The sequence below is a fragment of the Drosophila albomicans genome, chromosome X (genome assembly GCF_009650485.2).
Source record: "Drosophila albomicans strain 15112-1751.03 chromosome X, ASM965048v2, whole genome shotgun sequence".
NCBI classification, from domain to species: Eukaryota; Metazoa; Arthropoda; class Insecta; order Diptera; family Drosophilidae; genus Drosophila; species Drosophila albomicans.
The window spans coordinates 4,288,607-4,302,142 of record NC_047627.2 but is presented as its reverse complement, the minus strand read 5'-3'; the positions used below and the strand labels follow the sequence as shown (position 1 = coordinate 4,302,142).

The following is a 13,536-nucleotide window of genomic DNA, read 5'->3' as shown; positions in this document are numbered from 1 at the left end:
ACAAAATCATACACATTAAGAATCAGTCAACTTTTATAGTTAGTTGCAGCTGCATTCGATTCAAAGCAAGTTTTAATATATTATAAGGGCTAAACGAAAATTCCCGTCGTGGAATTTGGATTTGTATATAAGAGTTATCATAAAATATTTCGTTTTTTTCTGTTACAATTTTTGTTCACAAAAAGTTTTAATCTTCAACAAAAACTAACTTACTACAAAATCTAAAAGTTTTCATCAAGTTTTTCTTTTACCAAATATGATTAAGTTTTTAAACAATCAAATACTAGATGAGTTGGATAAATGTTTCAATCGTTGGCGATTTTAATGCGTCACCAAATGGCGGCATCCATTCATATTTATAGGCCAACAACCTCGTGACAAACTCGAGAATAGCGTTTACAAAAATGCAGAAAAATCAACTACGAGGGCTGCTATTTGAGTTTCTGGCCTAGGTCACTTCTAGCCATATTATGACCAATTGGCTATTTCCCAAAGAAAGTTTGGACTTTTATCGATAAAAGCTCCATACAACTTTTTCATACGCGACCACGTTTGATATCGATAAACGATTAATCAAAAACTTACCTCGGCAGAAAAATCGAATTTACTCGTGAACACTTTCGAGCAATAATTTTTCACAACTTTCGACTTGGATTATTACGACAAGAGTGCACCGATGAACTTAAATCTTTATAAGGCGATGAAGTGCCATCCTATAGCCCTGTGAAAAACTGGTTTAATGGATTCTATCGTGGCCGATGCTCGCTGGAAGACGAAGGTTGTGAAGGTCGTTCAAAAACAGACGTTGTGCCAGAAAACATTGATGCCGTGCGTGAACTGATAATGCTAGATCGTCATGTGACATATCGTGAGATAGAGGCATCCTTTGACATTTCTTCCACCCGAATACATTCGATATTGCATAAACACCTGGTCGTAAAAAAGGATTGTTCTCGTTGGATTCCGCACAATTTGACAATTGCTCAAAAAAAGGCTTGTGTGGATTGGTTCAAAGAAATTTGGAAAAAATACATTCCCTGTGCTTCAAAAGACATTTATAAGATCGTCACGAATCATGAACCTATGGTTATGAGCCCAAAACAAAACAGCACTTTAAGGAAAAAAGGCGTGGTCATCGATTTTCGATGCCAGATGATGCTGTTAAAGCGTTCAAAAACCATGTTTTGGAGGTGCCTCAATCATAGTGGAAAAGTGCTTCGACAATTAGTTTGAGCGCATTCAAAAGTACATAATCTTGCTGGAGAATACTGTGACAAACAATAAATGCATTTTTTTTGTTAATATTCGCATTTTCATTATTAGGCCAGAAATATAAATAGCAGCTCTCGTATTTACAAAGATGTAGAATAATCAACAAAAAGCGAAGATGCGATCGAAAATCAAAAGCTAACGATTATGCCAAAGATGAACCGATACAGCACTTGTGGAAATCGAATGCATAGGTCATAACAAACGTCCATTTGTGATGCAAGTGATAATAAATCCAATGAAGGAGCAATAACAATATCGACTTATCGATCATGTGGAGTTCGTTCATTCGTTTGACTCAAATTTTGGAATCTCGAGCAATGAATTTTTTGCCAAATGGGCTGAAACTTTCACCACAATCAATTGGAGTTTGAGGTCAGATCAACCTGTGGTTGAGAATGGGAAATTTTTGGTGATAGGTCAAATGTGTGATCCATCTTTTCAGTGTTTTAACCATATGGCCAGCATTTCCGTAAAACATTGGCAGCACTTGCTGCCTACTTTGACCGTTTCACGAAATTCGAACACAGTCACAGAGAACGAACCGAAGTAACATATTTTAGTTATATACATAATTCAGTAATCACATAAATATATAGTCGATGCAAATAAAACAATTTCAAATAAAGTTTTAATTTACTTATTATCACGTTCTATTTTGACTTTATTGGCAGCATTGTTTTATGAGCGATTGGCAGCACTTGCTGAGTACTTTGACCGTTTCACGAAATTCGAAACACAATCACAGTGAATGAACTAATGTAATATTTTTTACTTAAATAAATAATTAAGATACTACATAAATATATAGTCGATGCAATTAACACAACTATAAGTAAATATTTAAATTACTTATCATAGTATTTTAACTTTATTGGCAGCACTGCTCCATGAGCCATTGGCAGCACTTGCTGAGTACGAAATTCGAAACAGGATCACAGAGAATGAACTAAAGTAACATATTTCAGTAAGTGCTTAGTCGATATTTAATTGCATTATTACATTGTATTTTGAATTTATTGGCAGCACTGTTTTATGAGTTTTTGGCAGCACTTGCCCAATACTTTGAGTGATCAACGATCAACAGGGGAAACAAGTTATGAATTGCGTTTTGGTAAGGCATAAAGAATATGAAATACCCATCATAATATTATATTATTTCTTTTAGTATTGTCTTCAAAAGTCTTTACTTATTGTATACATTAATCTGCACTTACCTTAAAGCCAGCTGAGGTTGTTGCCGCGGGATTAAGCTCGATATTAATGTTGTTGGGCTCCATGATGAGGCCCAAACTCTGCAGATTGCACGCCTGCGGCAGTTGCATCGTCGGCGATGGCACCTTAAGCACCGCAACCGTGCAATCTATGCTGCTGGCGGTCACCGTTGCCGTAGCTGGCAATGTTTCCGGCATTTTGTGGCCCTTCTCCTTGTTGTGCTCGTTGATCCTTATACTGCTCAATGCCTCCCGGCAAGCGCTGCAACGAATTCAACAAAAGCAACGTACAAACTTGAAATTTATATGCACACTCATATATATTTTGTTCGTTATTTGCAATAATTTCGTAACCCATGGCCAAGTAAAAATGCATTCAACATAATCTTAAGAACGCAATGTGTTTCGCTTCTTTTATAATTCTCAACATTTTTGCTTGTTTTTCGTTTAAATGCGTTTTGCGTTTGCAGTTTATTTTTAGTCTCCAGTTTTGGTATAAGTTGTCTATAACTTATTCCTAGTTTTCATATAATAATAGTAGCACATGGTGTCGATGATAGCAAAATACAAATCGAACAAAATTATTACAAAATAAAAAAAAATAAAAAAAAAACACTATTAAATTAGACACGTCAAATTCATCATTGTGTAGTTTCATAATATCCAGACGAATGCGCGCGACTTCACATATTTGTGTCTGTCTATGCCTTGAGACGACTGCGAATCTCGTTGGCCAACTCGGCCAATGGAACCGTCGACTCCTGCCGCGTGCTCACTTCACGCAGCTTGACCACACCTTGGGCCAGCTCGGCATCGCCCAAGACAATCGCCAGCGGTATTTGATGCTCCTCGCAGTGCTGCAGTTGCGCCAACAGCTTGGGATTCAGCTTATACGAATGCTCCGCCTGGAAGAAATCGCAATAACTTGTGCTTTCAGTAATCTCTTATTGAAACTCTGTGACAGCAAATGGAAACGTACCTTGATGCCAGCATCCCAGAGCTGATTGAGCACACGCAGCCGCTGCTCGTGTAGTCCCTTGTGGGCAGAGGCGACAAACACCTCGACATCGTTGGTGCGTAGCTTGACATTGCTGGCGGCGAATTTTGCCTCCAAGACGGCAAAGATGCGCTCCACGCCAATGGAGACGCCCACACAGGGCACCGCCTTGCCTCGTGGATCGAACATGCCAACCAAATTATCATAACGTCCGCCACCGGCAACGGATCCAACGGTCCCACTGCCTTGATCAGCAGCCACTGGTTTGCCATTCTCCAGCACTGGCGATGCCTTCACTGGCGAACCAACAGCTCCAGGTTCAGCCTTAAGTACGCCCTCGTAGATGACGCCCGTGTAGTAGTCGAGGCCGCGAGCCAAACTCAAATCGAAGCTGACGCGTGACTCCAGATTGAACAGTCCACAATAGTTGAGCAGTAGCTGCATGCCTTCGAGGCCTTTGACAGCATTCGGCACCGCCTTGAGCTTGGCATCGGCGAGCAGCTGTTCGACGAGCTCCTTGCCACCGCTGAGACGCACATATTCGCCAATCTTGTCGGCCACAGCGCCATCCAGACCCTTCTCGTCCACCATCTCCTTGCGCACCTCCTCCCAGGGTGACTGCAGAAAGAAAAATCATTACTTTTAAGACAAGAGAAAGAAAATGCAAAGTTTGTTACCTTATCCAACTTGTCGACTGCTGAGCAGATGGCGCGAAAATCTTTTGCTGGCACGCCGCATGCCTCAAACATGCCATCCAAAAGCTGGCGATGATTGAGCTTAATCACATAGTCACCAATATCGAGCGTGTCGAGCACTTCGGCCACGATCTTCACGCACTCGGCATCCGCCAGCATGGGATCATAGGTGCCGGCAATATCGAAATCACATTGATAGAACTCACGATAGCGACCACGCGTCATCGCTGGATTATCACGGCGATAGACCTTGGCAATGTGATAGCGTTTAATGCTGGAGATCTTGTTCATGGCCAGATAGCGAGCCAGGGGAACGGTAAGATCGTAACGCATCGATAGGATTTCGCCACCCTGATCTTTCAGATCGTAAATCAGTTTCGAGTCCTCGCCATATTTGCCGGTTAGCACCTCCTGTAACAAGTAATCGAAAATGTAATGTAATCGATTATCCGATATCCGACTTTACCTTGAGTTCAAAGACAGGCGTATCGATGGCTTCGCCGCCGTGACGCTTGAAGACTTGAATGATCTTGTCGAGAACACCTTGGCGCAACGTCATCTGCTGTGGCGCATAGTCACGGGTACCCTTGGGCGTTTTGAGCGTAAACTTTTGGTTCGTTGGCGCCGCATCGCCGCCAAGTTTGGCCTTTAAGGCCAACAGACGTGAGACCTCCTCATCGATCTGCAATAAAAAATTGGGAGACACCAGAAATTGTGATTGGTTTTGTTAACTTTTTTGCCAAATGGATTTTATAGTGCACTTATATGCTAACCTTATTCATTTGTTGTTGTTGTTGTTGTTCTTGTAATAGTTGTTGTTGTTGTTGCTGTTGTGCTTTGACTTGTTGTCCAACGGTTGTTGAGAACGCACGCTCGACGCTAGATGGCGCCAGCGGCTGCTGCCGGCGAACAGGATTCGAGCAATGGCACTGAAACGCAGCACTACAGCGCCACTGGCGGCCAATTGAACGCAACATTTTCGATATCGAATAAAAAATTCTTTGGCAACAACTTTCAAAAAATTTTGTTTTTTTTATTTCTTTTTGCAATTTGCTCTTTTTAAACCTAATAAACAACAACAACAATAAAAAAAACCGATTAAAGTTGATCTATATATTTTGTTTCTGTGCATTTAACGCTTTCATAAGTGTTTATTCAACTTTTTGCGATTTTGAAACTAATTAACATTAGTTACGAAACAAGTGAAATTGTTAAATGTACAAAAACCAATGTGTGTGTGTGTATGTGTGTGTAAGTGCAGTGTGAGTGTGCGTGTATGCAAAATAAAAGCCAATCAAATACAAAGAAAATACTACAAAAATAATAAAAGCGCTCTAATATTTTAAAAGAAAAATGGCGAACAAATTGTTGCGTTCAATTGACCGGCTGCATTTTTTCCCCGATTTAGTTTTTGTCGATTTGTTGCGCTTGTTTATATGACACTTGACACTTAAACATTTTTGAAAACACTGAAACGGGAAACGCGGTGGAAAAAAGCAAGACGCGACGACCTTGCCACCACTTGTGGCAAGTTCAAGGACATCTCACACTGCTTCCTAGCCTCTAGCCTAAGCCTATGCCTGCGAACTAGTTCCGAACTAGTTTCAAATGCACTAGTTCGCATCACTGTAATTTATTCAAAGCATATACCAAAATAACTAAAATAAATGGTGTCTCTGCAAATATTTAAGCATATGATTCATTCATTGTGTAGCTCTGATTTTGTTAAACAATAATTAAGAAAAGAAACCCGTTTTGGATTATCGATACACATCGATAGGTTTGCAACTGTTGTCAAGGCGCAACAACAGCTGATTTGAACGCGCTCTTGAATGCAATGAACGCATTAAATATACAATTTATTCGAACAATTCGGCTTAAATGTTGCTTACATACACACACACACACACACACACAAACACAGAGAGATGGAATAGCGTCGTCAGTTGGTTGCAAAGCCGGTTTCAGCAACAGCAACAGCAATAGAGCTATGCCTCTTGCTTGGCCAGTCAGTCGGTCATGAGCACAGCAACAACAACCAACAACAATCAAACAACGACCATTTAAAAAGGGGCAAAAACAACGGAGTTTGCAGAGATAGAGATAGAGATGGAAGTGGAGAGGTGAGGTGAGTGAGTAAACAGGCATTGACAGCAGAAAAAAATTAAAGCTTTGACTGCAATAGACCCTTTACTTTGTGTTGGTTAAAGTTTTGGGTAAGTACTGACTCTAATAGACCCTACATTATATGTTGGTTTGAAGGTCTTTAGTAAATGTCTTTAATAAATGTAAATTTAATACACTCTAAGATACTTTGTTTTAATTATTGTTCCAATGAAATTCAAGAAAAATATATGATAAAAAGTAATAACGCTCTTGGGAAGGAATTTAAGGAGAAAAGTGCAAGGTTTCAAGCGCCTGGCTAATTTGTGTCTTAAAAGCTTCCCTGGATATCCTCTACGATTAAGGAGCCATCCTTATAAAATTTGTAGAATGCATCATTCTTTAGTCACTTGCTAAATTACAAACTTATATATATCAAATATACATTTTTTTATTATTGAAATGAAAAAAATAGAAATATTTTAAAATAAACTTGTGCACATGAAGTTTAATGTCTCTATAATTTATAGTTGCTAATATCTAGATGTTAAAGACAAAATTAATACTTCTTTTGATATTGATTCAGAATATATATGCTTAATGGTCATCCACAAGTTTAATAGACTCTTTTTCACATCTTTTAAAAGTGAAGGGTACAAAAAAAGCTCTTTGTGATTTATGTGTGTTTAAAGTTCCAACTGACGACTTGACTCGACTGACGGAGACAAAAAAAAAAAAACTTTGATTTGCAGAGCGTATAAATATTACAAGAGCAACAGAGACAGCAACAACAACAGCAGCGCTTGAATGTGAAAGTTCTCTTGTTGTTGTTGTTGTTGCCAATTAAGCTCTCCATTATGTGCATGCAATCTAATTACAGAGCTAAGAAAGAGAGAGATAGACAGAGACAGAGAGAGGAGTTACTCTAATGTAAAATTCAATAATGAACCTGCCAACGCAGCAGCGAAGAGCGAAGAAGAGAGCGGGAAACGCAAAACGAATGTGTCATGTTGCGTGCTTTGGGATTCTGTGTTATTGTTGTTTTTTTTTTTACAAATACGGATTACGTACATACATAAAATACCAAATACATAAAGTGTGGCTGGCTGATGAAATACATACTTTAAATTGCGAATGTGCAACAGGATTTTTTTTTGGGGGTTAAGAGAAAAGCATTGCACACACACACATACACACGCTTACGTATTGAAATGCATGTGTATGCAAATATAAACTTTTGGATAATTGCATTTATTAGGTGTGTATGTTGAAGCGCTGTTGTTTCGCATGCATAGATGTGTGTGCTTGTATGTATGATGTACCCATTGCGTGTGCAGGTGTATGTGTGAGTTTGTACTGACCTTCTCTTTAGACTCCTTCGATGCTTTCAGCTGACGCACGAGATCGCCTTGTAATTTAATTTGCTCCAAAATCTGTTCACGCGTATCACTCATATTCCAATAGCCACAGCACTAACTTATAATAAAACAGTAACACTCACACTCTACACAACAATTGGACTCAATTGCAAATATGTAATCGCAAGCTTTTTGTTACCTTCCCGCGGTTTGCAATTTTACTTTATTGTTGGCTGCCAAAAAAAAATGCACGCGGCCAGCGTAAATAAGCTGAATGCCAGCGTGACCGCAATCTTTTTTCTACAAAATGCACTATTTAATGTCACAAAATTTAACACTACATTTGGTTTAGTAATGCATTTCTAGCTATGTTTGCGATGCAAAAAAAAAATCTTAAAGTTAACAATTAAAAATACATCGCAAAAGCAGTTGAAACATAAGATTTCAAGAAGTTTTTAATATACCAAAAATATGTAATATACCAAACACTTTGCTGAACGCAAAAAAGAGCAACGTAATGATACACGTTGACAACAGCATTAATTGCTAGCCATACATAAGAATTTAATTTGAAAGGCTTGTGCCTTTATTTTCTAATTAATTATAGCAGAATTGCTGATTGAATAATAATTCATTTATTTGAAGTAGGTTAGTTTGCTTTGCTTTGGGCATTCAAGAGCAGCATTGCAGCAAACGCTGCGAGCAGCGCCACCTATGTGTTTTAGTAGGAACTCGCATTACTAATTCAACGTTGCTCAACACTGAAAAAGTTAGGTTTTCTTTTTCAAATGAAAATTGAAATATGCGTTGCATTTGCAATCACATAGTTTATACTTAACGTATTGTGAAAGTAGTACAAACTAAACGAAATTTTTACAAAATATTAACTTTTATTTAATGAACTTTACTGACCACAAAGTGCACTCAAATATCCATAATTACTCGAAAATGAAACAAAACAACAAAATGACAATGCAACAGCAGCGTGATAACATTAAATTGCCAACATTTGACAAAGACAACGATAACGATGCCGATGGCGATAGCAAAGTGAGCTTGCGCAAAGGTATCGAACGTAAGCTGAAATACCTATCGGAATCAAATCGCTTCACGTCAAGCGCCACACGCGCCATTCGACGTCGCGGTCAACGCAGCAGCGACGATGGCGGCAGCATTGGCGCCGGATTTAATCGCGGACGCAAGGCGTTGATGCTTGACAAGCATTCGTCCGAGATGAAGCTAAAAGAGGTGGAGACAAAACTGCCACGCCTTAAAGTGCCAACCATACCAAGTGAGTAAAAATATTGTAGGGAACAATTTTCAGGACTTTATACCCCCTGAAAAAGGGCACTATAACTATTTTTGGCAACTCTCTTGCAATTCGCAAGCAGATGAAATTTATTTTATAATTAAGGCTTATAGAATCAAAACCGCAATTTTAGATCTTGAATCCTTAATTTCGGTTTACGCTTATATACAAACAACATTTTTCATTTAAGAGCTCTTATATTTAACAGCTTTTATATTTAACAGCTCTGTTAAGCCCACACTCTTAACATATCACTGTAATGTATATGTTAATGTAGAAGTTCTGACGCAATTATAGTAAATACTTGTTTCTTTTTTTTGTAGATTTTGTGCAGTCTCCTCGTCGCAACGGTTTGTCGCCACGCGATTTTCTCGCCGAGAACGATGAAGACGACGCCGATGATGAGGAGACCACGCTGCGTGGCGCACTTCAGGATGAGTTCGAGAAGCATCTGGCGATGGGCGGTCACGGGATCAATCGTCGCAATCGCAGCCACATGAGCATCAAGCATATGCACAAGCCCACCTACAGCTGCAGCTCGTGTGGCGCTCGTTTCCACATCAAATCACTGCTCGGCGCCCATCGACGCACTCACGATGATGATTTTAAGGTGCGTTTTCGTGCTCGTCGACCACGCGATAGCAACACTGCAATTTCACCGCCGCCAGCGAGGGCTGCATCCAAACAGTGTAAATTCTGTGATCGCTACTTTGACTTGGAGCGTGCGTTGCACATACATCAGTTGTGCCACTGCAATAAGATAACACCGCAGCAGCGACGCAAACTTGGCTACACTGATCTGGCGCACGAAAAGAAGAATGCGCCGTTGCCAAACTTCCAGCGCATGCCGCGTGGCTCGCTGCCCGAGCATACAACACCCGATCCAAATATGCCGTATGTGGCCTTGGGTCCAGCGGCGCTCAAAATGATCGAACAGGAGCAGCAGATGAAGTCGAAGCGACGTTCGATGAAATATACCGTTAAGGTAGCGGGACCCATGGGACGTTGGCGTTGAGACTATCGAAAGAAAACTCACCAAAAAAAAAAACAAAAAGAAAATAATGCACTTTGCAGTCTGGGGGAGATATTTTAATATTGTTGGCGTTAAAAGTGAACATACGATGAATTACATTTCCTTTCTTTTTAGAATCTGACAAAAATTAAAGTCAAAATTTTAGTGATTTAACAGCAATTGATGCAATTTGTTTAATTATTTGCAAAAGTATTCAAGCTTAGCCTAAGTTTGGGGCTCATAATTTCACAGCTGTTTATTAAGCTCGCGGCAAGCTTCTCTTTACCCTCACACACACACACATATTCTTACTCACTCACACACACACACACACATAGATTTTGCTTAGTTTGCAGCTTTTTATCGTCAAAGTTAGTTTCGTTTTGCTGCTCAGTGCGCGCAGCTCATATTTTTATTTTTCGCTCTTTCTCACTCTCTCTCGCTCTTCCACTGTGCGTGAATTTGCCAACAACAGACTCTGACGTATTCGATAAAGAACAGTTAGTTAGTCAAATAAAATGCACACACATATATTTCTACGCTAGTATAACAACAACCACAATAGAAACAACAACAAATCCAATACAGTGGAATCGAAACAAAGTTGTAATGCGGCGTCGCCTGCTTCCCAACGACATCAGTCGAAGTCAGACGCGGCAGGTGCTCGGTTAACTGTTTCTATTTTGCCCAACAAACAACACACACAGTGCCTGAGAATTCGCGATCATCGTCATCAGCATCATAATAATATAAAAAGTTTATTTTTTTTGTTTTATTAATTCGTTTTTAATAAGCCACCAAGCCAGCTGCTTCGATTATTGTTATTGTTATATACGTTTTTTTTTTTATTGTGCATAGTTTTGCATAAATACCTTGAAGTTAACGTTGAAACATATTTTTAAAATACTGTTTTTATTGTGTACTCGAACCTCGCTCAATGTTCAGACGTGATAGTTTTCATTAATTGAATTGTACTGTATTATTATTATTATTTCGTGAATCGCTTCGAATCGAAAGGTGTCAAAATGAGGTAAGTGTTGAGAGAGAATTCTTCGATCTATGCAAAAAAAAAAAAAAAAACTTATTGTATCTTGAGCGGCATCTATTATTGATCTGGCCAAGTGCAACAGTGAGCGCTAGAAGAGTTCGCTAAAAGCGTTAGTTTTATTAAAACAATTTCTTTAAATATTTACATTTTTAAATTTATTTTTTTATTAATATGTACTTAATTTCTTTGCATATCTAAAAATACCATTAATAACTCTATTAAGTGCAATTTTTACGATATTTGCAACGCTTCGTTTTGTATAACTGCAAATTATTTCTGCTTATTAAAGCATTTTTTTTTTGTATTTGTTTTTTTCGCTGGGTTGTTTGATGTATCTGGCATGTTAGTAAGGGGTTGTGAAACTAAAATGCTTTATCGCCGAATTTCGTACGATAAATTGAGAAGCAAGAATAACACGCTGAAGATGAAAACAAAAAACAAAACAGGTAAAATAGACGTTGTACCTGAGAGAAACACGAACAATCATAGGAATGTTGCGATTGTATACCCTGTAATTTAGCACACCAAGAGTGGGTAGTCAACTGATGACACATTCAACTTCTTAGAAATTTTTTTGTACTGTTCTGTGGTTAGTCAATGTAAATAGAATTACATTCTTTGTGGTTGAAGTGATGATTAAACTCCATTATCTGTAGTATAGGGTATATTTATAGCCTATTACTTGTTCGTACTAATTATAACGTACATGTCATTAAAGGAAATTACATTTCCACCGCATGTTATCAGAGGAACCAGGAAAAGGAGTAATTATAGTTGCCCCACAAACGATTCCTAACTTTGAGTCTTTTGTTTTCTCTGATTATTTTATTGTTTTGCCCCTCGCTGTAGTGTTGTTTGTGTTTTTATCAACTCGCAGCTGTCGAAACCTGTTGAATTAAGCAATTTTACAGTCCAAATTGTCGCGGTTAATTGGCCAGTATAAGATACATACTCACTAACACCCGCCATATCTCTGAATGAGGTACAAACCGAGAACCGAGAACCGAGAATTTACGATACTCGTGTGTGCTTTGAAAATATTTGCAGAAAGCGGATTATTATGCCGCTTAGCGGGTGCCATTTATGGATATACTCATATACAAAGTATAAGTACTTTATAGAAATACCGAATAGCCCGAGATAAGATTAAGATCAGCAATGCTAAGTTATTATATGTATCGTTAAGAATTAAGAATTTAACGTTTTACAACGGGATCGTAAAAACTTTGACCAGATGCGATAAGTAGATCCATAATATTTGTCATAAATAATTATTGCATCGCGAAATACTTTTTTTTTCACTTTTGCAGGAAATTTAAGAATTTTTTTTTAATGAATGCCTTAATCAGCGAACAATAATGCGAATGAAATTATAGAGCAATTAAATTTTTTGGATTTGAAATACAATACGGTTCAATAATTATCAAACGTGTCATTAAACGAGTATCGTATTATTATTCTGCTTTTATTATTCACAATAAATAATCTTTTTTTCGCTCGCTCTCTCTCGCACCCGAAAACAACAACAAAACTAGTAATGCAAAAGCAAAGCAAAATAAATAATAACAAATACAACAAAGAAAAAAAACCTGTCAGCAATAATTATTTGCCTGAAAGCCCACACATATTGGAAGAGTTTCTGGACGTGCTGATCCGCATTAAATCTATTTGTTTTTTATCGACTACCTGAAATTGAAATTTTTGTTCAAATATTTCCCTTTGTATTGATTTGTTGATTCATAAATTTTTCTTTGAAATTTATTGTATTTTTGCAAAAGTAAAGGGTATAAAATATGTGTCTAAAATCACGCCTCTGAAAGATTTGTTGCTACTTAAATTTATTACAAGTTTGATCTGAATGAATTTTATATTATAATGAATACTTCAATTTATAGTATGTTATTATTCCAAAATTTAATAAAAATAAAATTGTTTATTTAGTAGATTTATGTTGTATTAAATTTAGCATTTCACATAATATAAATTAATGCTTTAAATTATGTTGAATATTCCAAAATTTTAGTTTGTTTAATTTATATTGTATTAAATTTTCCAATTTATATAATATAAATGGATAAATTAATGCTTTAATTTATGTTGAATATTTCTAGATATGTTTGAAATGTAGATAAAAGAAAATAGGTTATTCATCAGAATTTGTCTGTATTGATTTTCCACTTCATCAAAGATTTCTATTCAAGAGCTTTTCTAGTACACTTTAATTGAATGTCAAGGGCAAATAAAAAGCAACAATGAATTGCGAATACTGTAAAGTTACAGCACTAAACACTAAACAGTTGCATTTACCTTTTCAACCGGTTGCGTTTACAATATTCTATACTATAGAGCACTCTACTACAATATACGAATATATTGGCAATTGGTTAAGTCGGTGACGTCGAGAAGTTGCCAACTTATCTTTATGACAACATTTAACATTTCAAAGAAAAGTAAAATATTAACGATAATTAACGCTAATTGCGTACTAAGTATTTGACAACAAAAAAACCTATAAAAAACAGACGTCTAAC

The 13,536-nt window shown here is 37.5% G+C and overlaps 4 protein-coding genes across 7 annotated transcripts in view; 2 read left to right on the top strand and 2 right to left on the bottom strand.

Moving 5' to 3' along the window:
- The window catches only part of LOC117578065 (variant-silencing SET domain-containing protein), an 82,553-nt gene extending 74,810 nt beyond the window's left edge, over positions 1-7,743 (bottom strand). The window contains exons 1-2 of the mRNA XM_034263205.2: positions 7,640-7,743; positions 2,487-2,745 (exon numbers count right to left, since the gene is read on the bottom strand). Of these exons, the coding sequence (XP_034119096.1) occupies positions 2,487-2,681 (195 nt within the window). The 5' untranslated portion in view covers positions 2,682-2,745; positions 7,640-7,743. The remainder of the gene's footprint in view (positions 1-2,486; positions 2,746-7,639) is intronic.
- Positions 1-13,536, top strand: part of LOC117569727 (scoloptoxin SSD14) — a 170,665-nt gene that overhangs the window by 148,969 nt on the left and 8,160 nt on the right. The window contains exon 1 of one of the 2 annotated variants that reach the window (XM_034251004.2): positions 10,605-10,987. The exons of the other annotated variant lie outside the window; for it this stretch is intronic. Within the exon in view, the coding sequence (XP_034106895.1) occupies positions 10,983-10,987 (5 nt within the window). The 5' untranslated portion in view covers positions 10,605-10,982. Of the gene's footprint in view, positions 1-10,604; positions 10,988-13,536 lie in introns of those variants that run through there. 2 annotated transcript variants of the gene reach the window in all.
- Positions 2,866-7,783, bottom strand: LOC117578063 (histidine--tRNA ligase). Of its 3 annotated transcripts, XM_034263201.2 has the most exons (6): positions 7,640-7,732; positions 4,949-5,071; positions 4,642-4,857; positions 4,158-4,586; positions 3,463-4,098; positions 2,866-3,388 (listed from the first exon to the last, which is right to left on the bottom strand). In XM_034263201.2, exons 1-6 carry the CDS (start codon positions 7,730-7,732, stop codon positions 3,185-3,187), a joined length of 1,701 nt encoding a protein of 566 aa, XP_034119092.1. In that variant the 3' UTR covers positions 2,866-3,184. The 3 variants fall into 3 exon arrangements, with proteins under 3 accessions (XP_034119092.1, XP_034119091.1, XP_051863730.1); XM_034263200.2 differs by lacking the exon at positions 4,949-5,071 and having other exon boundaries at positions 7,640-7,783; XM_052007770.1 differs by lacking the exon at positions 7,640-7,732 and having other exon boundaries at positions 4,949-5,192.
- LOC117569740 (uncharacterized) lies at positions 8,461-10,007 on the top strand. The gene is made up of 2 exons (XM_034251026.2): positions 8,461-8,927; positions 9,269-10,007. Exons 1-2 carry the CDS (start codon positions 8,534-8,536, stop codon positions 9,958-9,960), a joined length of 1,086 nt encoding a protein of 361 aa, XP_034106917.1. The 5' UTR covers positions 8,461-8,533; the 3' UTR covers positions 9,961-10,007.

Bases quoted from the DNA above. Each gene is read 5' to 3' on its own strand.
- LOC117578063 (XM_034263201.2), bottom strand. From the start codon at position 7,732: ATGAGTGATACGCGTGAACAGATTTTGGAGCAAATTAAATTACAAGGC. The intron at 4,858-4,948 runs GTTAGCATATAA...TTTTTATTGCAG, and splicing joins AACAACAACAAATGAATAAG to ATCGATGAGGAGGTCTCACG. The intron at 4,587-4,641 runs GTAAAGTCGGAT...TACTTGTTACAG, and splicing joins CGCCTGTCTTTGAACTCAAG to GAGGTGCTAACCGGCAAATA.
- LOC117569740 (XM_034251026.2), top strand. From the start codon at position 8,534: ATGAACTTTACTGACCACAAAGTGCACTCAAATATCCATAATTACTCG. The intron at 8,928-9,268 runs GTGAGTAAAAAT...TTTTTTTTGTAG, and splicing joins TAAAGTGCCAACCATACCAA to ATTTTGTGCAGTCTCCTCGT.